This window comes from Miniopterus natalensis, chromosome 5 (assembly GCF_054644295.1).
Source record: "Miniopterus natalensis isolate mMinNat1 chromosome 5, mMinNat1.hap1, whole genome shotgun sequence".
NCBI lineage: Eukaryota > Metazoa > Chordata > Mammalia > Chiroptera > Miniopteridae > Miniopterus > Miniopterus natalensis.
In genome coordinates, this window is record NC_142085.1 from 43910224 (window position 1) to 43934034 (window position 23811).

At 34.0% G+C, this 23811-nt stretch overlaps 1 protein-coding gene across 2 annotated transcripts in view; it reads right to left on the reverse strand.

Annotated features, from left to right (window-relative positions):
- The window catches only part of RNGTT (RNA guanylyltransferase and 5'-phosphatase), a 181442-nt gene that overhangs the window by 88418 nt on the left and 69213 nt on the right, over positions 1-23811 (reverse strand). The window contains exons 12-13 of one of the 2 annotated variants that reach the window (XM_087817499.1): positions 6959-7027; positions 538-2793 (exon numbers count right to left, since the gene is read on the reverse strand). In XM_087817499.1, the coding sequence (XP_087673625.1) occupies positions 2677-2793; positions 6959-7027 (186 nt within the window). In that variant the 3' untranslated portion in view covers positions 538-2676. Of the gene's footprint in view, positions 1-537; positions 2794-6958; positions 7028-23811 lie in introns of those variants that run through there. The other variant, XM_016208121.2, reaches the window with a different exon arrangement.

Genomic DNA, 23811 nt, shown 5'->3' on the forward strand with positions numbered 1-23811 from the left:
ACTACTCCTGCGATGGTAGCCTAAACTGAGAACACAGTAGGTAAGAACAGAAAAATCAGACTGAAATTGCAAAAGCAAAATAATGAAAAAATAACAAAGGCTACACAGTTGAATATAATGAAATTGTGCATATAAGTGAGACAATTCCCTCCATGCTAAACTGGAGCCTATTTTGGATGGCAGCATTAATATATTTGTACTCAGAATACTCTTTAGAGGATTTAACACAAATTCAGTAGGAATGCAAAAGAACCACTGCATTAAATAGAATGGACAGGCATGTAACAAAGTATCACATCCTTCTTAGAGCCAGGTGCCACTCTCTCAATTGACAATAAATTCCTACTAAAGGGAACACTGAAAACACTATTAAAGTATATACAGGGTGGGGGGAGAAGTAGGTTTACAGTTGTTCATATGGAAAATAATACAGTAATTAATAACTAGTAATACAAGAATAAACTCTGCATTTCATGCACTCACAACTGTAAACCTACTTTTGCCTCACCCTGTATTAGTGGTAAAAATTAAGAGCAATGAAAAGTGTACTTTGAACAAATAAGAAACTAGATAGAAAATTATCACTATCATGAGAAATTACAATAACAAATAAAACATTTCAAAAAATAAAGACTGAAATCATTAAAATTTCATGGAAAACAGAAAGGATTAACCAAAGACTAATAACTAGTACAGTACAGTGCTATGCCATTAATTAAACTTTTATGAAAAAGGACAGTTGTGAAACATTTTTTAACAAAGTGTTTTATATATACACTAATCTAAGAATCTGTTATGCCAAATTAATAAGAAACTGACATTGTCCCAAGATGAACAAAATGTGACCCTTTCATAGTCATTCCATATACTGTATAATCTTAATAATTTGGAGGTAAAGTGTGCAAAAAGTAAGAATCCTATTTAAATAATGGCAGGAGAAAAAATTTAATAGGAATACAGTCATGTAATAGTGATGCTAATAAACTTCATAAAAAGTCTATTTTATCTATTGCAACTATCTAAATTTCCATTTAAAAGAAATATTGTTTTTAGGAAAGTAAAATAAGAGTTTTTTTCTCTCTTTTATTAAAAATTCTTTACCTAATACATTTTCACAGAGATTGGCAAGAAGAAGGAATTCCTAAGTATTGTTTTATATTCACATATATTATCATATAATGACCACAGAATTTCAGAGCTAGACTATTACAACCTGTACATTTTACAGATGAAGAAGCAGAGAACCAAAGAAATATTTAGTGGCTTATCTCAACCAGAGACCACTTCTAACCCACTGGGTATCTGAGGAGGACATGCAAGTAGCAAAGCTCATATGAATGATTCATGAAGAAGGAACGGGTGCTTGCACTCTGGACTCTTCGCAAGGAAACAAGTGGAAATTCAAAGTCATTGAAAAAAAAGTTTAAAGAAAAAAAGATACAGCAAAAATCAGAATATACATTGTATATGCAACAAAAAGGGTAAAATAGCTATAAATTTAAGGTATTTGCTTATATTGGTAAAATATAAAACCAGTCAAATCTTAAAGGCTAGGAAAAAACATAAGAATACATTTTCATTTCTTTACTGAACATTTTCTAAACCCTGTTGGGCCAAAAGTTATCCTAGGCACTGGATAAATAAGATAAATAAGAAAAAAAAGGACAAATAACCTTAAAGAAGCCCATAGTGTTTTTTTAAGATAAAAACATTAACAATATGTACCTAGTAAGGTGGTAGCTACTTTACCTAGTATAAGAAAGAGCAAAGCATCTTGAAGTTGTTGTTTTTTAATTCAGCAATATTTTGTATTAGTTTCAGGTGTACAGCATAGTGGTTAGACACTCATATACTTTGCCATGTTCCCCTGATATTTCCAGTACCCAACTGGCAAGATACGCAGTTACTACAATACTATTGACTGTATTTCCTACTTTACAGCCCCATGACTATTCAGTATCTAATTTGTACTTCTCAATCCCTTCACCTTTATCTCCCAGTCCCCCAACCTCCCTCCCCTCTGGCAACCATAAGTCTGTTCTCTATATCTATGAGTCTGTTTCTGTTTTGTTCATTTATATATGAGTGAAATCATGTGTTATTTGTCTTTCTCTGACCGACTTATTTCACTTAGCATAATACCCTCTAGGGCCATCCATGCTGTCACAAATGGTAAGATTTCCTTCTTATTAATGGCCAAGTAATATTCCATTATAACATGTACCACTACTTTTTTATCCACTTGTCTAATGATGGAAACTTGGGCTGCTTCCATAGCTTGGCTATTGTAAATAATGCTGCAATGAACATAGGGGTGCATACATTCTTTCTGTTTTGGGTTTCTTTGGATATACACCCAGAAGTAGAATCACTGGGTCATAAGGCAGTTCCATGTCTAATATTTTGAGGAAACTCCGTACTGTTTTCCACAGGGACTGCACCAACCTGCATCCCACCAACAGTACATGAGGGTTCCATTTTCTCCACATCCTCGCCAACACTTGTTTGTTGATTTACTGATGGTAGCCATTCTGGCAGGTGTTCGGTGATATATCTCATTGTGGTTTTAATTTGCATCACTCTGATGATTAGTCGAATTGAGCTTTTTTTCATATGTTTATTGGCCATCTGTATGTCCTCTTTGGAGGCATGTCTAGGTCCTTTGCCCTTTTTTTTTTAATTGGATTGTTCAGTCTTTTTGGTGTTGAGTTGTATGCACTCTTTATAAATTCTGGATATTAATACTTCATCAGATGTATCACTGGCAAATATGTTCAAAGGAGATCTTTTTTGCTGTGAGAAAAATCATTTAAGTGACCTGTTTTAGATCTAAAGATATTTGGCAATTAAATAACAGCTATTCAAGAAGAAAGATAGAAAATACCATTAATTTTTGGCATCATAAAAGCAAACCATTCCTCCATAAGTCCCATAACCACTCCTCCATAACTCCATTGTTGCTCTTTTCAGTCACAATATACATCTCTCTTGGTCAGGAGGCCTCAGAATGAGATCAGCTAGCACCACAAAACCTAAGAAACTCCATGTCAGGGAAAACAAAGGTATGGATTGGTGACTAAGACTTGGACAGTCATGGGAAAGAATTAATTCTAGACAAAGGTGTGTCTGAGGATAGAAATCACTTTGACCACAATGGTCTAAAAGTAACGATAGAGAAATCATTTTGTGATGTGCATTTGTATGTGTGAGTGTTGCCAAAAGAGCTGTAAGATTTAGTGTTCATGCCTAAGGTGACATGGAAGACATTTCGCAACTACTTTTCCATTTCTTTTATATATACCTTAATATATTACCATCAGGCTAACGGGTAACTTAGAAATACCTATCTTCAACAATGTCAACCTGTAGTAATGATGGCAGCAAATGCACAAAAAGTAGAATCGATCTATGAACTCATCAGAATTTCACCTTTCTGGAATCAGGACATGGAATAAGTTAAAAATCTCAGGGAAGAAGTTAGGAAGTAAAAAAGGACCTCTGCAATACTGCAATGTGCGGTGATCTAGAAGAGGGAGAAAAAGGGAGAAATGCCTTCAAGTAAAAACTGGACTGGATATATTATCTGATAAATGTAACTGTATTACAAAAATTTAACAGTTGTTTTAGAGAGCTTAAGGAAAGAAGTAGTAATAATCATAACAAACGATTAGGTAATTCCTTACTCCCAGGAAAAAGGTTTTCTAAGGAAGAAAAATATACTAGTTGACTCAGATGTGAACAATATGTCACCACAGAAATACAAATACTGAATATTCATTTAACCAAATGTGATATAATTATAATTATATAATACAGAGGAGGAGGGAGTGTTGGTGGAGTTAGAAAGCTCAATCCTGTTCTTCAATAGTAGAAAGTAAGCAGATCATACATAAAACAAAAAACCAAGAAAGAACAGCATAAATAGATTTTGCAAACAGAGGAAGAAAAAAGGCAGCTAAAACAACAGAAAACAATTACCTCCTAGAAGTGGCACTCTGGGTGTGGGGAAGGGTAGGAGAAGAGACTGCTCTATTTTTCAATATAAGCCATGATATTTTAGTTGACTTTCAATATCTTGGCCATGTATTATATATTACTTGGAATTTATATAATTTTTCTCCATAATAATACCACTTTTATTTTAAATATACAAATAAAGAGGAAACAAAACTATAAGAAATAAGTGGCAGAAATCCTCAAAAAACTATTACACCCAGATCCAAACGTATATTAAAAATTATATATATTATGATCAAGTAGCATTTATCCCAGAATCCAAGAATGGATCAGCATGAGAAAATTACTGTAATTTACTACCTGAATGTCATAAAAAGGAAAAATGGGATGATAATCTCAACAGAAAGGCATAGATAACAGGTAACAGAAAAGGCATTTGTTAACTCCCCAAACCTACTTATGATTGGGGGAGAAACCCTTTGGAAAAATAAACAAAGCTTTAACATCATAAAAGGTATCTATCAGAAATTTACCAAAAACGTGCTTAATGGAGAAAATTTAGCCACACTCCCTTTGAGGCTGAGAATAAAGTACACATGCCTCCCTCTCCTCCATCTAATGAGAGTCAATGTTTAAACCAGTACTAGAGGTCCTGGCCAATACATAAAATTAAAACAATTATTAGAAGTGTTCAGCAAGATTGTTGAATCAACAAAGCAGACTAATCGACAGTGTTTGACGGCACACTAGAAGTGGCAAGTGTTTAAAAAGGCGTCGTTTATTATAAAAATGGAAAACACTAAATATTTAGAAACTAGATTAACAACAATGAAAATCTCAATTAGAGAAAAGAAAAAAGACTGATAAGAGCTATACCTTATTCATAAGATAATTTAACACTGTAAAAACATCCATTTTCTCCAAATTAATCTAAATTCAAATCAATTCCAAATAAACTCCCAAAAGCATTTTGGGTAATATGATTCTGAAAGTTGTATGTTAAACCAAATATCCACAAATATTTAAGAAAATTCTGGCAAAGAGCAGGGAGTCTTGCCTTACCAGATATCAATTACAAAATCAGTGTACTAACAAGTGTGGTTGCTAGAATGGGAACAGACTCATAAAGCAACTGACTATACTAGACATCACAGAGATTCACTTATCACCAGGCCACTTCTCTTACATACCACCGAAGTATCACATATGCAGGGGTCTGAACTATGAGTTTAACACAATGAAATTTGTTGTAATTACTGTTATATTTAGACTTTAAATCTTTCCATCTAGGGAGATTAGGCCTAGAAGATACTGAAACTTAAAAGATCTAACTTCCATCTTTCCTAAGACAACATTTTCTATAATTTTTGTCCCCAGCCTCTAACTCTCCTCTATCTCCTCCTCCTTCAACCACAGAAGATTTTCCCTCTATCTGTTTGGCAAGGGGGGCTAGGAAGAAGACAGAAGTCAATCACATATCATATTACATCTTAATGTGCATAACAGCAGAGTTTTACTATATATGTAAAGCATATAGAATACAGTGTTTAATACACAGTGTTCAAAAATATTAGTTTCCTCCCTTTCTCCTCCAGGCACCCAGCTTGATGTCTCTATATAACTTCACAACTAGCTAATGCCCTAATTTCTAAGGATAGAGTTAGTGAAGGCTAGTATCACGTGATTTCACTTATATGTAGAATCTAATGAACAAAAAAAACTAATGAACAAAATGGGTCCAGAGGCATGGATGCACGGAACAGACTGACAGATCTCAGAGGGGAGGGAGGGGCGGGGGACAGGAAGAGATTAACCAAAGAACATATATGCATATATGCATAGCCCACAGGCACAGACAGTAGTGCAGTGAAGGCCTCGGGTGGGGCAGGGGCGGAGTGGAAGGGGGTAAAGGGGGGGAAATGGAGAACATCTGTAATACTGTCAACAATAAATAAAATAAAAATTTTAATGTAGCATATGCTGAGGGGTAGCACATGAAATACAACTCTTTCCTATAGATAGTGGTTCTGACACTGGAACATGCATAAGTCACTTGGAGAGCTTGTTAAAGCACAAACTGCTAGACTGCATTCCCAGAGTTTCTAATCAGTACAGCTGGGGTGAGTGACATCTCTAACAATTTAATGGGTGGTGCTAATGCTCCTGTCCACAGGCCACATTTGAGAAACACTGCCCTATAGAGCACAGGTTCTCAAATGAAGGCAATTTTGCTCTCCAGGGGAAATGTGGCAGTAATGGATATATTTTTGGTTGTCACAACCTGAAGGGATGGGAAGGAAAGGTAATGCTAGCATCTGGTAAGTACAGACCACGGATGCTGATAAACCTCCTATCAGGCACAAGACAGCTCCCCACAGCAGAGAATTATCTTGCCAAAAACATCAATTATGTTGTGGTTGAGAAACCCTGCTATAGAGTAAAACAAAACTTACTCCAAATACATGATTTGATTGCTACATTGGTGAAAGTCCTTCAGTGAGTTTCAGAAATTTGACACGGAATAAATATTAAAGAATTGTATTTTTTTTCAAGTACAGCTAACTCTTTGAATTTTACTCATCCATAGCAAAATGAAGTTTTAGAAATATTAATACTTAAAAGTATATGGGCCTACAGTAAGAAATAAGCATTTATATAATATTACTGGTAGATGTCTAGTAAAGAAACATAAATATTCAGTTTGTAAGAATACTATTATATTAAAAACTTTCTTGAAAAATAATGATCAACTATGTTTATTTTTTTATACTGAGCGAAAAGCAAAACACTGTTCATTTCACTATTTTATATATACAGTATAAATGAAATCTTTTATAAGAGGTTGTCTTAAGGAAAAACAGTGATTCCAGGAGTAATCAATACTAAGTAAGCGTGTCTGAGAAAAATGTACTTGATAGATACATGCATGTGTGTACATTTATATACATATATACCACCCTACCACCACCACACACACAAACACACACACAAATGAACTTACTCCAGTAGGCTGAAAAATAAGTCCATCCATTTCATGGCTAACTTCTTTGGCAAAATTTCCTTCAAGTAGCTATAAAACAAATATATGTATTTTTAGAAATACAATAATCAATACAACAATGACTTTAAAAGTACTTTAAATTTTTGTAAGCTTTATAAAAACTTTCTTAAGTTTTAAAAACTTAAATACAGAACGGGAGAGAGGGGTGGTCCAGAGGAATATAGGTTAATATAAGATTTGGGGGGAAGTTTTTTTGTTGTTGTTTTTAAAATATATTTTTATTTATTTCAGAGAGAAAGGAAGAGAGGAGAGAGAGAGAGAAAGAAACATTGATTGGTTGCCTCTCATAAGCACCCTGACCAGGGACTGAACCCCCAGCTTGGGTATGTACCCTGACTGGGAATCGAACCGGAAACCTTTCAGAGCATGGGACAACACAACCAACTGAACCACACCAAAATTTTTTTAATATATGAAGATTTCCATTCCATGGCAAGCTAGATATCTTGAATAACATTCCTAACTACAACAACCAAAATAATGAATAAAATATTAAAAATATTTTTTTAATGCATTTGCTGAGCCAGCATGAAAGGAATTTTAATATGGATTAAAATTCACATTGAATTAAAAGAATTGGTCTCAATAACAAAGTAAAAGCAGAAACTCTGGGAAGTAATAAAGGGAATAAAAAATAAACATACACAACAAAGGAGGCAGCAGAGAAACTTGCTTGGGGATGGAGGGGGGGGGATCCTCTGAGAATCTGTAACCACAGCTAGCTCAGACATAGGGACCACAATCTGAAAATACACTACCTGTGTTTTGCACAAACCCTCAAGCAGGAAAAAATTTTAGCCTTTCTTTTTTGTCTTTTCTTTTCTTTTTTAGTCTTTTTTATATTTTTTCAAGCAAAGAATTGCCGTACAAGGGATACACAGCACAAAATACAAATGACAGTTTTCTCAATGCCTTATCTACTAAAGAACAGAGTTATAGACCCAATGCTCTCTAATTAGCTCTGAGGAAGTAGTTTTAAATGCTTCCCTTTCACAGATTTTTATTATTTTGAAGAACTGTACATGTGTATCATGGATTGAGTCCCTAAACAGTGAATTCTGCATTTCAGGGGGAAAAACAAAATATACTTCCACAGAGCCAGATAGGATAGTTCTGGGATTCATATATGTGTCTTCAATTTTTTAGATAAGTTGTAGGTTATCCAATCACAATATTTTATCACAGCCACATCCTCTTAAAACCACTACACTTACAGGGAGATCTGCATTCCAAAAGTGACAACTGAAATTTCAAATATATTTCACATGCAACAAAATCAGTGTTTCTCCTCCCAAACTGTAACTTTACCTTCTGTGCCATTTCATTCTTCAAAATCTGCAATTTCTCTAAACTGGGGGCAGTGAGCAAAACTAGAGCAATCCTATTTTTTAATGGGTACAGAGTTTCAGTTTAGAAAGATGAAAAGTGATCTGGAGGTGGATGACGTAATAAACACATGACAATGTAAATGTGCTTAATGCCACTGAAACGTATGCTTAAAAATTGTTAAAAATTGTACACTTTATGCTATGTATATTTTGCCTCAATTAAATACGTACCTATATTTATATATAGATATAATAAATACTCTTGATATTTCGTGCTTTGTTCTTTCCTCTCATTACAACACTGTGAAAGTATGGAGCTTGCAAATTGTAACTCTTAGAAACATATTGTCTAGAGTCTAGCCAAATAGGCAAAATTTCAGGACAGATCTGAGATTTATACATTGGTCTGCAAGTCACTCATAGGTTTAAATGGCCTAGCCATCTGAGAAGGAAATTTGCCTAACTAAAAATTCAAAGCACTGATTTCTTATAAATTTCTTTCAAGAGGTGAAAATAAACTCTAAGCATCAAAATGTCAAAATATCAGCTGACATTCTTGCTAGAAATTTGGAAGGCAATGTTAAACTAAAGGCTTTGTTTCCTATATGTTATATATTCACCCTTGAGAAAAAAAATTTTTGAAACCTGTGCTCATATTGAGAAGTGTAAGTATATATATAAGACCTTTATGTCCTATTTCAACTTTTTTCAAATATCCATGAATGATGAGTAAAAGTTCAAATAAGAAAAAAATACATAACTTGATACTTTTTGTACCTCATTATGTAAGAAAAGGTAACTTGCTAAATTCATAAGTCCTGCTGAGGAATGATGCAATAAAAAGCAAATATCACAATCATCTTTTTAAAAACACTTTAAAAGGTTAAAGAACTTGTTCTCCTTTTATTGTAGGTACATTATCAATAGCAAGTAAACAAACGGCTTTTCCATTCTTAGACCAAACTTCTCTACTTCATATACTGGACCATCCCTGTATATAAAGTATAAAGTAACAGTATAAAACACACAGTTGGCAAGACTCTAGATAACACAATGTTATCCTAGAATAAAGTCACCTAGCTAAACAGCCCTGGGCGAAGGACATTACATTGATAAAAAGCAGAAAAACCTGCTCCTGCCAAAGCATCCTGCCTATGCAAGGCAAAGCTCAGCTGCCATAGGGAGAGAGGTCAGGTCCACTGAGGGAAAACCCATCCCTGGGACTCAGGTGCTCAAGGTTTGCTTAAGTACTATTATTAATACCAAGGTTGAGGAGGAAAACTACACAGTTCCCGCAAGTTAGGTACTGAGTCACAAGAAACCACTGTTTATAGAAGAGGGAGAGCACAAGCGCAGAAAAATATGCCATATAAGCAAACAAAGCCTACTGAAAGCTGAAAGTGAAGCAGTAACAAAGGGAAAAAACACTTTCTGCCCAGTCAGCGGCTGAAGGAATATGAGGTGTTTGGAGAACTGAAGATAACTACAGCAATACAAACCCATCTCAAATACAGAACAGTTGATTCAGCCACTAACCCCTCTCCCTGGATGAGGCCTATTAAACTGAAAGAGGAGGTATGCCCACACTAAGCACAAAGCTATTTACCTCAGTCTCTAGTGTTCATAGAGGAAAAAAGTGAACGTCCAGCATCTAATAAAAATGTATCTCACACACATATAAAAAACAAGAGAGAGAAAAAAATGACTACATTCAACAGATAAGGAAGTCAACAGAACAAGATACAACGATAGCTCATATTTTAGTATTATAAAACAGGCTTTAAAATAACCCTAACGTTTTAAAGGAAAAGATAGAAAATACATCTGAATATGAAACTTCAGCAGAGATGAAACTACAAAAATAAGACAAATGGAAATGCAAGAAAGAAAACACAGTATCAGAAAAAAAGAATGCTAATGAGTGAAAATGATAATCAATGGGATTATCAGCAGACTGAATATAACAAAAAAAAATCAATGAACTTGAAGAAAAAGAGTGTGTAGCACTTTTTCCAACTGAAGTACGAAAAGGAAAAAGATACAGAACTGAGAATCAAAGAGCAGGGGTAAAAGATGTCTTGAAAAAAAACTTACAGAACATAAGACAAAAAAATCAGTAAAAATATGAACACTGAAACACTCTAACCTAGTTGAAAATTATAGGAGATTCCACCCAACAACAGAAGAAAACACTTTTTCCCCCTAAGCGCATACAACACATTTATAGGTCAAAGTAATACAAAGAATGCTTTCTGACCACAATGAATTAACTTATATACATCAGTAAGAAAAAGATATCTGGAAAGTTCCCCAATGTTTGGAAACTTAATAACACACTTCTACATAATCCACAAATAAAATAAAAGAAATCAAAAGAAAAATTTTTAAGTATTTCATAGTAAATGAAAATGAAAATACAGAAGATTGAGATTTGAGAGATGCAGCTAAAGTGTGCTTACAGAAATATTTAAACACTAAATGACTAAATAGAAAACAAGAAAAGTCACAAATAAATATTAACTTCCACTCTTAAAAACTAAGAACTCTAGAGAATTTAGAGGACACAAGAAGGACCCACTTGAGTGGAGGACCACTTTCTCTAAGGCTAAGACCCAGACATTGTTGAAGAGGTTCATGGCTCATTGGATGACAGAGAAGTTGATGAAATGTCTTGATGAGGTGTCTCATCAGTTTTAAAAGATGCAAGTTGTGGTTAGAAAACAGTATGTCTAACTTAAAACTTTAAAGTAGGAATAACAGCCAGGAGTGACTAAATCAGAATAAAGTCACTGAAACAAAAAATTTCAAAGAGATAAAAAGGCCAAAGTTATAAATAGGTGAAACCAAACACAGGGAAGTTGTATTAGGCAAGGACAATGGGGAGCCTTTGAGAGAAGAGTTTTAAGTCAGGCACAGTCTCCAAGGAAGAAGATGTAGTTACCAAGGAGCCAAAAAGAGTTAGTTAAAGACTTAGTATAAATATCACAGCTTGAAGGGTCAGGTTTCATTTTAATAATTTAAATATCAAATAATTTTAAAACTCACTTTGGTATTCTTTTGTCTCTAATATTATAGTCCAAAATAGAATGTCCTATACTTTTAAGTTACTCTGTTTTTTTCTCTTCTATATTTTAAGTAAAACTAATTTATGAATTGCACTGGTATTCTTATGTAAGAAGTGCTACGGTTTTCTTAGACAATTTCTTAGATAATATAACATCTCAATAAAAATAAAATTTCATTTAGTGTTGATTAGGGTAGATATTTTCTGACTGCCTACCAATGCTAGAAACCCAGCTAGCAGTAGGATACTGGGGACTTAATGATAATATAAGCCTAGACCAATATGCCTAAATGATACCTTAATTTTAATTAGTAAAAATTAAATTTTTAATTTTAACAGTAAAAATATTAAGTGCAATGATGTGATTAACCATTTCTCCCTCTCAATCTTTCTTCAGAAACACAGTTCTATTTAAATTAACAAAAATGTTTTTAAAACACTTCTAAAAACAACAACAAAATATACTTAACTGTAAAACTTCGGATAAACTTTAAAGTAGAATTTGGGTAAACTATTCTAAAGATCCTAGGATAGCCTGGTTAGCAATGGCTCAGCGGTTGAGCATCAACCTAGGATCCAGGAGATAGTGGTTCAATTCCCGATCAGGGCACATGCCCAGGTTGCAGGCTCAATCCCCAGTTGGAGACATGCAGGAGTCAGCTGATCGATGATGAATCTCTCATCACTGATGTTTCAACTCTCTCTCTCCCTTTCCTTTCCTTTCTTTGAAACCAATAATTTTTTTTTTTTAAAGATCCTAGGATATATTCCTTTTCAGGATTACAATTTTTTTGATTATTTTTCAACAAATAAAATTAGGTGATAGTTAAATAAAGGGTAAAATAATTGACATAATATATCAAATAGTTATTAATAAAACATGATAGTACTTCATAAAGCTTTACTTATAAAATTTATATTTGCTTATCTATGAATATAATAGCATCACTTGAATACCATCATAAAGAGCCTACAAAAGACATGTAACTTTCCACTGGTGGAACTGACAAAGGCTATACCAGGAGATGGACTGGAATTGACACTTTATATGTCTATAAATCAGGAAGTAATTGAAAATCAAATCATAATAAATGCATAAGCAGAGAAAGAAATGCAAAAGGGCTTGAAATTAGAAATATGATAAACAAAACAGAAACTTTGAAGTTATAAAACATAGAAAGGAACCTTTTAAAAATAAACAAAATGATAGCTTAAGACTACAAATAAATAAGAAAATGAATCTATAATGTAATTGGGAATAGAAATTGGCAACATCAATCATTATAGTATAGAAAAATAATATTATTTTCTTAAACGAGAAAAAAATAAACTATTTCCACCTTTCTGTTATGGACTGTCTACTCACCTGAGATGTTTTCTGAGCAAATATTTCCACATAATCTCAAGTGATTACCTGAGAAGACTCAAAATAGTGGCTTATATCTGCTGATTTTTCTATGTGCTTTCATGACTCCCCTAAAATTTAAGGTTTAGCTTTACCAATCCCCCCAAAATGGAAATTTCCATTCACCTAGATATTGCTCTTTATTCTTTTTTTCATTGCCAAAGTCTACTTTCTGGTTTAGGTTAAGATTGTCCAGTACTTCTGTACCCTCAATAATCAGTACAAAATCATTCTAAAGAACTCATCCTTTTTGCTCAACAAAAAGTCAGTATCATTATCTTTTTTAAAAACAATAATTTGATTTCTATTATTTACCAATAATTCCTAAATAACTATAACATTAAAATTAGCTAATAAAAATATATAAAGTCTCTGGAATGCTATCATTGGCTCTTTCATTAACTCATATTACTGCAATTAAAATGAAGCATAATAATTCTGGTGAAATCCTCTTGACAAGTTAGAAAATCTAAAAACAAAATTTCTTTAGTAAATATAGTTTATTTATTATTTTTGGTAGTTGTTAGTCTTACTTTTAATCTCATAGTTGAGGTATCATTCCCTCATTCATTCAACAAACACTCATTTAGTGCCAATAACCAACAGCCATTCCGTCAAGTGTTTGAGATTTAAAAGAGATCAGTCTCTATCCTGAAAGAACTAATGTCAGAGACTCAGAAGTCACAAACTCAAATGCCTATAGGTGCGAGACCTGAATGAGCCTGGGTATATGATAACAGGGATAAGTGAAAGCTATGGCAAGCGGGAGAGGGCATCCTCCTCTACAAGCAAATACAATCTTTTTTAAGTATTATATGAGCTTAAACTTTCTGGTACATACCAGTTTATGACTTTTGGTTAATATGGACCTAAATACACACAAAATAGTCATTTTACGGTTAGCGCTTTTTATAGAGACATTTAAAGATTTCTGAGGGAATAGAAAAGTAATTATAATTTCACCTATCATTCACAGTTTTATTCAAGTATTCACTGAGTACTAATTACATGTTCATTTTTTTTAAAATGAGACGACCAGGAGGAGGAAAAGATAACACATATAACTCTATACGCCAAGCACAGTTATAAGCACTTTACATATATTAACTCATTTTAGCCTCATAACAATCTTAAGGAGTAGGGGCCATTATTATCCCCACTGTAAAAACGAAGTTTAGAACTTAACCAAAGCCACACAGAAAGGAACTGAAAACCCAAAATCATTCTGGCTCCAGAGTCCATGTTCTTAACTGCTGTTCTGAACCAGGGGTTCACATCCCCAGTCTAAGGCATGTGCTCCTTTGGCATACTCTCACAGCAACCTGTGCTTCCCTGCATGACAGGATTTCCCCGCTTAATTGTCTGACCACCAAATTGAGCTGAGGAGATTTTAAGGTTAAGAATCACATCTTATTATCACTGTATCCTCAGCATCTATTACAGTAATCTGGCAGAGAGTAAGCCCTCACTTCAAGAAACTTGTGCTCAATAAATATAAAGTGAATAGTACAGTGACAGGATTGATAAAAACAAGCTGATATGTTATCAATTAGGTGGAATACACAAGGTACATATTATATCCCAAAAAGTTGTGTAAAATGAAAACATTAAAAATTATAATAGAAGTTTAAAAGCTGTTGATTTAATGCATATACAGATTATTAAAGGGGAAAGATATTTTTAAATGCTAAAATCATCACTCATAGTTAATAACTTTCTCACAAACCATCTCATTTTGCCTTCATTATCTCCAGTGGGAACAACAGTAAAAGGTTCCTAACTGGTCTTGACTGTAACAGGTTAACTTCCTTTCTCCAAACTATTTCTACTCACTACTGCTAGAACTGACTCTAAAACAATTTATTGTGTCACAGTCACATCTAAAAATCCTTGACTACTCTTCACTGCCTCCATGTCGTTCAAGTTTCCTTAGCATGCTTTTTTTTTTTAAGTTCTCTTTTTTTTTTCAGGGCAACCTCTCCTAAATGTTTTCTCAAATGTTTATCCAAGTGCAGCTTGTGAGAAGTATAGGTATTTCCTTTGGGAGTTCTAGAAAAGCATGACCTACTAGTTTGGAAGAATACTAAGCATTTTGGGGAGGAATGCAAGAATAGAATGCTTAGCCATAAACACGTAAGTGATGCAATTAAAAATAAAACTAAACTATAAGATTGGCTGGTCTGAATGTCACAAGATAAAGGACAAAAAATTACAGATAAAGAAACCAAGGAACAGGTTAAATATTTGAAATTTGAACATAAAGGGAAATCACATTTATTTGTAAATATAATTTAAGACTTTCAAACAAAGAACAATATGGTAAACTGCAAAATAATCTCTCATTCAAAAACACATCCTTTGTTTGAAAAAGTGCGTACTGAAGAACTAACTTTACCAAAAGAGGTCTAGCTTTTGCCCTCCACTACTGGGAGGTGATCTCTAGTCCCTGGAATGTCCTGCCTGATGAGTGTCTTTGCTTGCCAGAGAGTCTGACAATATGATTTATGATGGGGACTTTGGAATATGGTGTATCAGTTCTGACCTCCAGAGGAACTGGAGACTAAATGTATTAGTGAAACCTCTGGAATGGGATGGAAACTAAGGGTCAGCCATGTAGGCAGTATGTGATTGAACCATAATATAAACTTTGGACCCCACACACAGGTGAGCTCTGGTTGGCAATACTCTAATATTGTCATACATACTAACCAGGAGTAGGTAGCACCATCCATGACTACCCAGAGACAGGCCCCTCCCAGATTTCACCATATGAGGGTCCTCTTTTGGCCGGTTTTAACTTGTATCCTTTAATTACAGTAAAAGTGTAATCATAAGCATAATGCTTTCCTAAGTTTTGTGTCTGACCAGTAAATTATCAAATCTGAGGGAGTCCCTGGTGGCCCCAGAATTTGTAGCCAGCAGGTATGAAGTGAAACTGGCCCTGGGGACTCCCATACTTGCAGTTGGTGTCTAAGTAAGCGCAATGTTGTAGGGGACCATGCAGTTGGACTGAGTTCACTGCAATGAAAGTTTTTGTCACTGTACTTCTCTAGCTGATACAATTTAGACTGTCCTCCAAATAACAGCTGTCAGCAGGAAAACATATGACTTCCCCTGTTGGGCATTATTTCCAAAAGGCTGTTCAAGACCTGGCAGACTGTAGAATGATGCCATAGTCACCCTGTCAGTTAATGGGTAAAGTGGCCCAGTTAGTCACTACAAATGAGATCTTTAATAGACATTGAATATCTCTGGATGAGGACAACCCATATTGAGAAAACAAATGGCATTTATCCATAAAGTAAACCTGTTTTATAGCCTAATAAACTACCAGGGAAATGGAATGAGGCTTTAAGAAATAAACTTTGTTTTCCACAATATAAAAAGTATATAACATTTCCCTTATTCTTTGTATCAATTTTGAGCTAGTGTAGAAATAGAAAGTTCAAGATCATATAAAAATAGGACCTAAGATTTATATCTAGACTACTGTATAAAATATTTCATGAACAAAATAGCAAAATGTATTATACCTCTGGTATCTGCAACAAGTAATTACATGGTTCACTAGACTTGTACATACACCTTTAAAGAATACTTGTTTTCATTAGTTGTATTGTCATTAACCTCCTATGTGCAACTTAAAATTCTTACTATTTCTCTTCAATGCATCTACCTTTACATGCTCTCCCAGAGAGGCCCCATCCTACTTCAGCCTCATGAGTCACACTCTTCTTCTCACAAGGTGCACACAAATGCAAAAAGTATTATGGACATGTATGTGCCCTCATAGTCCCTAAGCTCAGAACAGGAATTCTAAGAACATGTAAAAAAGGCAAATGATAAAAATATGGGGGAAAAATGAAAATTCTTGTGAATGAAGAAATGGATAGAATCAATGGAAGAAACCCATGCTTATGATGGGATATTTGACACAAAATAATAAGTTTCAGAGGTAAGACTAAGCAAAGCATATTTTAGGTATTGTCAGAGCAATGCACTTAATAACAGCACCATCCTGGATTTATTATTCTTTTGTTCTGAAGTATATAAAACTATGAATCATTCAAGATTCTACTTGAAAATAGCATGCAAAAAAATCTTTGGGAGCCTCCTAGTATCAGTAATAAAATCTATTATAATTATATCTTGATAAAACACTGAGGTACAATACACTAAGATTTAGAAAACGTGACCCAGATATGTATTTAAAACTCCATTTTTCCCTGGATGCAATCACAGCCTGGGGTGGTGGGCAGGTATGCACAGGATGACAGAGACTCCCTTCCTCATTATTTCCAAATAAGAATATGAAGGCTTTATACTCTACAGTGTAAAACAAATCTAGTCTAATGTGCCTAAGGGAATCCTAACATATGTAAGGCTTTCACATAAATGCTTTTCTCCTCAGAGAGCAAACGTAATGTACAGGTAATTCTGAACCTCTTCATGCCATATTTCTGAATTAAGTATATTTATCTCACCTTACACGTATTAGACAGATAGGACCAAAAGCTATATTCTTGTGTTGTATACAGTTTGGTTTTCCTGGTCCTCCCACCAAAAATAAGAGGGTAGCCATATTTTTTTCTCCAGTTGTACAAACACACTTAGGCCTATTTCTTTCAGGTATTATGCCAAACTCTGAATGTAAACAATAACTAACTCAGCCTTATCCCTACACCTCCTTCACCATCCAAGTCTATCCCCACCACCCTTGCCCTCAGATTTGAAACATTTTATCTATACAGAGGAAAGATGATTCAACATTTAACAGTTTGATTTCCTCTATTCAAATATAATCTCTGTGAGGCTAAGTATCATGTCTAATTATTCCTGAGTATTTTAAACATCTAAAAACATACTAGTCACTCTATCATAAAAAAATCAACAGATTAATAATATATGCTTGAGGCATCAGGTTAACCAGAAGCCTAATTTAACTTTATCCATGTAGAACCAAATCTAGTCATCCTAAAGATTAATGCACATTTAATGATAAAATAAGGTCATGAAAACAGCAACCAATTCATTATAGGTATGATACTTACAGTTTAAAACTTTTTGTCAATATGCTGCAAAAACATTAATCAACAGGAGAAAATAATTCTGGTATAGTAAATGCTTTCAGGTATTATGCCATAATTTTAATGAAATTCAGCTGGTCTCTTCAAAAGTTAGTAATAAATATAATTTTGCAAAATCTAATCGTTATTTCTCTTCTAAAGAAAACCCTACTTACATCTCCAAAACCATTTATGTGGCCAGACATTTCTCTTTCTCAGATTCATAATAAATAGAAGAAAGTAGACTCTGTTACTTTGTTTGCTGATGCGTAAAATTATACCTACAATAAAAGGGTTCAATAAAGATAATGATACTATTCCTTTAATATCCTCAACCTATTTTCTTTTGGTTTATAATTCAAAAACCATGGCAAATTATTGGAAGATCTTAATTCAGAAATATATTGTTGTTATAACATTGGTGAACCAGAATAAGTTATTTAATATTTAGAATGTTGTTCTTCCCTACCTTAAGTATCCCACAAACGTATATTTTTTACATATTTTTAGAAAATAAACAGGTAACATAAATCACCTTTTTTTCTAAAATGACTTTTTAGCATCTCAAAGGAACTGCAGAAAAGTAAGGTTTCAAATAGGAAGAGTCTATTATACTAACAGAAAAAGTAATAGAGAAGGTAAGGTGGGGCTCAAAGACCTCCAAGAAGAATCAAAGAGGCAAGTTATAGAAGAGGTGATGAAGAGCTTATGCAACTAATAAACACATGATCCACCATAATACCTATTCAGAAGGTAGGATCTGCATTCTCAAAGCAATTTAAAGCTATTTCCCAGACTTTTCTTTTTACTTTTATATAAAGTTCTAATCCTCTGGACATATCCACCAGTTACTCTAACCTTAACCTTAACTTTTCAATGCCATCTATCAAACTCACAGTAAAAACTTTAGCACCTGAATCATGGTCTACTTTAAGTGTGCCACCATCCTGCTAGCATTCATATGGACCTTCCACCCAGAATCCTAGTATCCTAGGTCCTCAATTTTATCAACTCTACTGACATATTCTCCTACTACATACCACTCACAAAATTTGTCTAAAAATGAGTCACGAAACTATAAAACTCCCAGAAGATAACAGAAGAGAAAATCTACATGACCTTATACATGACAATGACCTTTAAGGCACAATACCAAAGGCACCAATGCATGAAAGAAATAACTGATAAATTGGACTTCATTAAAATTTCTATAAAAGACAATGTCAAGAGAAGATGACAAACCACAGGCTGGGGGAAAATATTTGCAAAAACCATTCTGATAAAGAACTATTATCCAATATATACAAAGAACTCTAAACTCAACGAGAAAATGAACCACCAAATGAAAAAACTGGGCAAAAGACCTGAACACCTCACCAAGACAAAAGATACTCAACATCCTATGTCATTAGAAAACTGCAAATTGAAATGACAATGAGATATCACTACACACCTATTAGAATGGCTAAAATCCAAAACACTGACACCACTAACTGTTGAAGAGGATACGGAACACTGGGAACTCTCATATATTGCTGATGGGAAAGCAAAATGGTACAGCCACTTTGGGACAGTTTGGCAGATTCTTACAAAACTAAACATATACTCTTACCATACGATCCAGCAATCACACATTTACCCAAAAGAGCTGAAAACTTATGTCCACACAAAACCTGTGGATATTTATAGCAGCTTTATTCACAATGGTCAAAGCTTGGAAGCATCCAAGATTTCCTACTGTAGGTGAATGAAAAAATTAACTGTGGTATATCCAGACAATGGGATTATGTCAGTACTAAAAAGAAATGATCTATCAAGCCATAAAAAGACATGGAGGAACTTAAATACATATTACTAAGTGAAAGAAGCCAATCTGAAAAGGCTACCTACTTAATGATTCCAACTATATGACATACTGGAAAAGGCAACACTAAAAAGATAGTAAAAAGATCAGTGGTTGCCGAGGACTGGGGAGGAGGCAGGAATGAACAGGCAGAGCACAGAGGATTTTTAGGGCTGTGCGACTGCTCTGTATGACACTGTGCTGGGGGATCCATATCACTTTACATTTGTCAAAACCACAGAACATACAACATCAAGAATGAACCCTAAGGCAAACTATGGACTTAGGGTAAATATGATTTGTCAGTGTAGGTTCATCAATTTTAACAAAAGTACCACACTCTGGTGCAAGATTCTGATGGTGGGAGAGGCCGTGCACATGGTAGATAAGGAATATATGGGAATTCTCTCACAATTTTGTTGTGAACATTAAAGAGCTCTAAAAAACAAAGTCTATTTTTTTAAAAAGAAAGGAGCTATCAAGCCACAAAAAGACACAAAAAACTTTAAATGTGTACTGCTAAGTGAAAGAAACCAATATGAAAAGGTTATATACCATATTATTTTAACTCTATGACATTCTAGAAAGGGCAAAATTAAAGAGAGAGTAAAAAGATCTATTCCCTGGCTGGGGTGGCTCAAGTGGTTGGAGCATCATCCCATACACCAAAAGGTGGCAGGTTCAGTTCCTGGTCAGGGCACGTACCTAGGTTTCAAGGTCGAATCTACTAATACAAATCTCTAGAATGTTAATTGTAAAAACAAAAAAAATTATACTGAAAAAATTATACTTGAGGAAACATAAAAATGTCCCTACTTTACAACTGTGAATCTTTCAGAGAAATTTTTAAAATATATCTGGCACGAGATATAATAATTTCTTCATGTTTCAGTAAACAAGATTTACTAGCCCAAAAGAAGTTTTCTGGGAAAATAAATCTTGAGGCTCACTATACAAAAACAATTAAGAATTCTCTTTATTATGTATTACTGTGACTTTCTTAAATTTTTCTCTGAAATGGTAAATGAATGAGACTGAAAGGATCCACCAGGTCACATTCAGTTTCAATAATGAATGATATATTAATAGATTAGATAATGCAAGACTGAACACTAGAAATATGAGAATACAGAAAATTGTCCTCATTTTATCTTGCATCTGCCTTTAAATAAGTTTCACCATTATATCCATAATTAGATGAAAATTAGGCATAATCATTGAAAAACCTCTATGTCTAGACAATGGATCTTCACATTTAAGCAAAGATTCTTTCTCCTCTTCAACCACAGTTACAATAACAAGCTCTCAGAGGTTATTTTTCTTTTACTATGGTACAAACAATAAAACATTGATAAAGTCCCAGAACATTTGTATATACAAATAACAAACCTTATGGCTAGATTTTCTTTGTGAACTACTTAGTCTTCGACGAACATTTAAAAGAACTATAAACTTATATCTAGGGATAAAATTAAAAAGTAAAGAATAGGCAATACCTAGGAAATAAATCTGAATGGCAGATAAAATACATAAATATAAATAAACCTAAATTTCCCACCTAGCAAAGTATGTCAAAAAATTATAGATGAATACTTGTCAAATTCTTATTAAACTAGATGAGTACATGTCCTTGAAAAGTTAAATGTAGTAAAAGTTTTTGTTAATTCTTTGTTCAACCCTCTCAAGTCATTAGAAAGATCTTCACATATGTATGTTCTTTCATTCTACATAGCAAACATTTTATTTTCCAAACAACAATAAACATATCATTGTAAAAATATTTTTCACAGAATTTTGTTTTTCTTTTTTTTTTTTTTTTTTTTTTAAATATATCTTTATTGATTTCAGAGAGAGGAAAAGAGAGGGAGAGAGAGAGACAGAAACATCAATGAGGAGAGAGTCATTGATCAAGCCCACAACCCGGGCATGTGCCCTGACCGGGAATCAAACCCCGATCACCTGGATCCCAGGTAGACGCTGAATCGCTGAGCCACGCCCGGCCGGGCATTTTTTCACAGAATTTTAATACAGCAGTAAAACAGGACATGAGAAAATAAAATTACTCAAAGTACAGAAAAGCAACAAATTTATTGCTAGTAACTTTTAGGAGATTATTAGGTCGTTCCTTTTAAAAAATAATTCTTTTATTTGCATGTTTGAGATGGGAGAGAGGAGGCAGGGTTTTGCTTATTTTTTTAATATTTTTCATAATTTCCTAAAACCATTCAAGATTGATTCCCTGTATTTTCTTTGGCTGAATCCTAATTACATACAATCCTACAGGGAACAGAACTAACTATCCTTAAGGGAAAAGTATGAAGTTGAGAGATGCACACAAACAGGAAATAAAGAAAGACAACTTAATATTTCAGCAGAAACAGAACTTTGTAAATGGGAAATAATCCAAGATCAGCCTTAGTCATATTCAAGTAAAAATGTGGAGTTTAACAAGCAAGAAAATTATTTTTGCCAATTCAGCAGAAAAATAAATAGTCAATTAGGTAAGAATACTTGTCAATCTTATTGCTTTATAAATGGCTAAAATTTTAGAGTCGTCTTTCCATCTACTTATACAACTGGTAAGTAGAATGCCCTCAAAATAACAAAGGGAAAAATTATTATAAAATATAAACAAAGCCCTAGCCAGTCTGGCTCAGTGGTTAGAGTGTCAGGTCATGGACTGACACTTCAATTCCAGCCAAGGGCACGTACCTCGGTTGCAGGCTCCATCCCCAGCCCCAGTCAGGGCATGTGCAAGAGGCAACCAACCAGTCGATGTCTCTCTCTCACATCAATGTTTTTCTCTCTCTCTCACTCTCCCTTCTACTCTCTCTGAAAAGCAATGGAAAAAATATCTTTGGGGGAAGATTAAAAAAAATAAAATGTAAAAGCAGCTTCTCAAACTAAGAAAATAACAGGCCTTTGCAGTTTAAAATATTGTCTGCCTAGCAACTCTGATACAAACTTTCCAAAACATCTATAGAAATGCCTGTGAAAAACATAGGATGAAAATTTTAAATCTTAAACCAGGACAAAAAGAAGTCCATATGCTGTCAGAACTTCAAGGCTGATAGATCTTTATGAAAAAGTTTGGTCAACAGACCTTGGATAGTGTGCAGGCAGGAAGCCTGACCAACAAAAGTGACCCATTCCCATTCCCTCCCTGTCCATTATAGATCACAAACACAAGGTTAATACCAACCAGAAACCAGGCAGCTCTTCTTCCATGCGTGTTTACAACATCATGGGGCAACCTGCTCATACCTTTCTCCATCTTATAGATGGTTTTCTAAGTGTGTCTATGAATACCTGGGGGTCCCTTGGATCCTTTCCAGCAGTCCATGAGGTCAAAACTATTTTCATAATATTACTAAGCAATAATTTAGTTTTCATTATCACTCTCCTGAGTATACAGTGCAGTTTTTCAGAGCCTACATGACATGGTATCACAACAAATTGAACAAAAAAGAACATGAGAATACAGCTGTCTTTAATTAAGGCATTCTTTAATTTGCGAAAAGATAAAACAAAGCCACTCTTCACACTAAATATTTTTTGTTTTAGAATATATATTTTTTATAAAATGTTATTTTTATTAATACAGTAGATTTATTATTGCTTTAAAGTAAATTATTTTCAGTTTTAATTTCTAATGTAACTATTGCTAAATATAATCCACATAAATGAAAGCTCTTCAGGGTCCTCAATAATTATTACAAGTGTAAAGGGGTCCTGAGACCAAAAAGTCTGAAAACTGCTACTCTAGAGAATCTAAGTCCTTTAAAAAATTTCACTTCCTTTACTGATACAAACAGCAAGTCCAAGAAAATAACAGAAGGAAGAATATGTGTATGAGTTTTATGGTCACTCATAAAAGAAGTGCAGTAGTTGAAAAAGCCAGGAGGATCCCAGAGAGCACACATATTGGAGAATATAATATTTATATACTCCATCTGTTCATCAGGTCATACAATAGAGGACAAAAGAATATTCCATTACATTCTAGCACAGTCCCAGCCAGACAACTGCAATGAATGTCAACTGACATACCAACTGAAATGTAAACAGAGTGCAGAAAAGAACAATC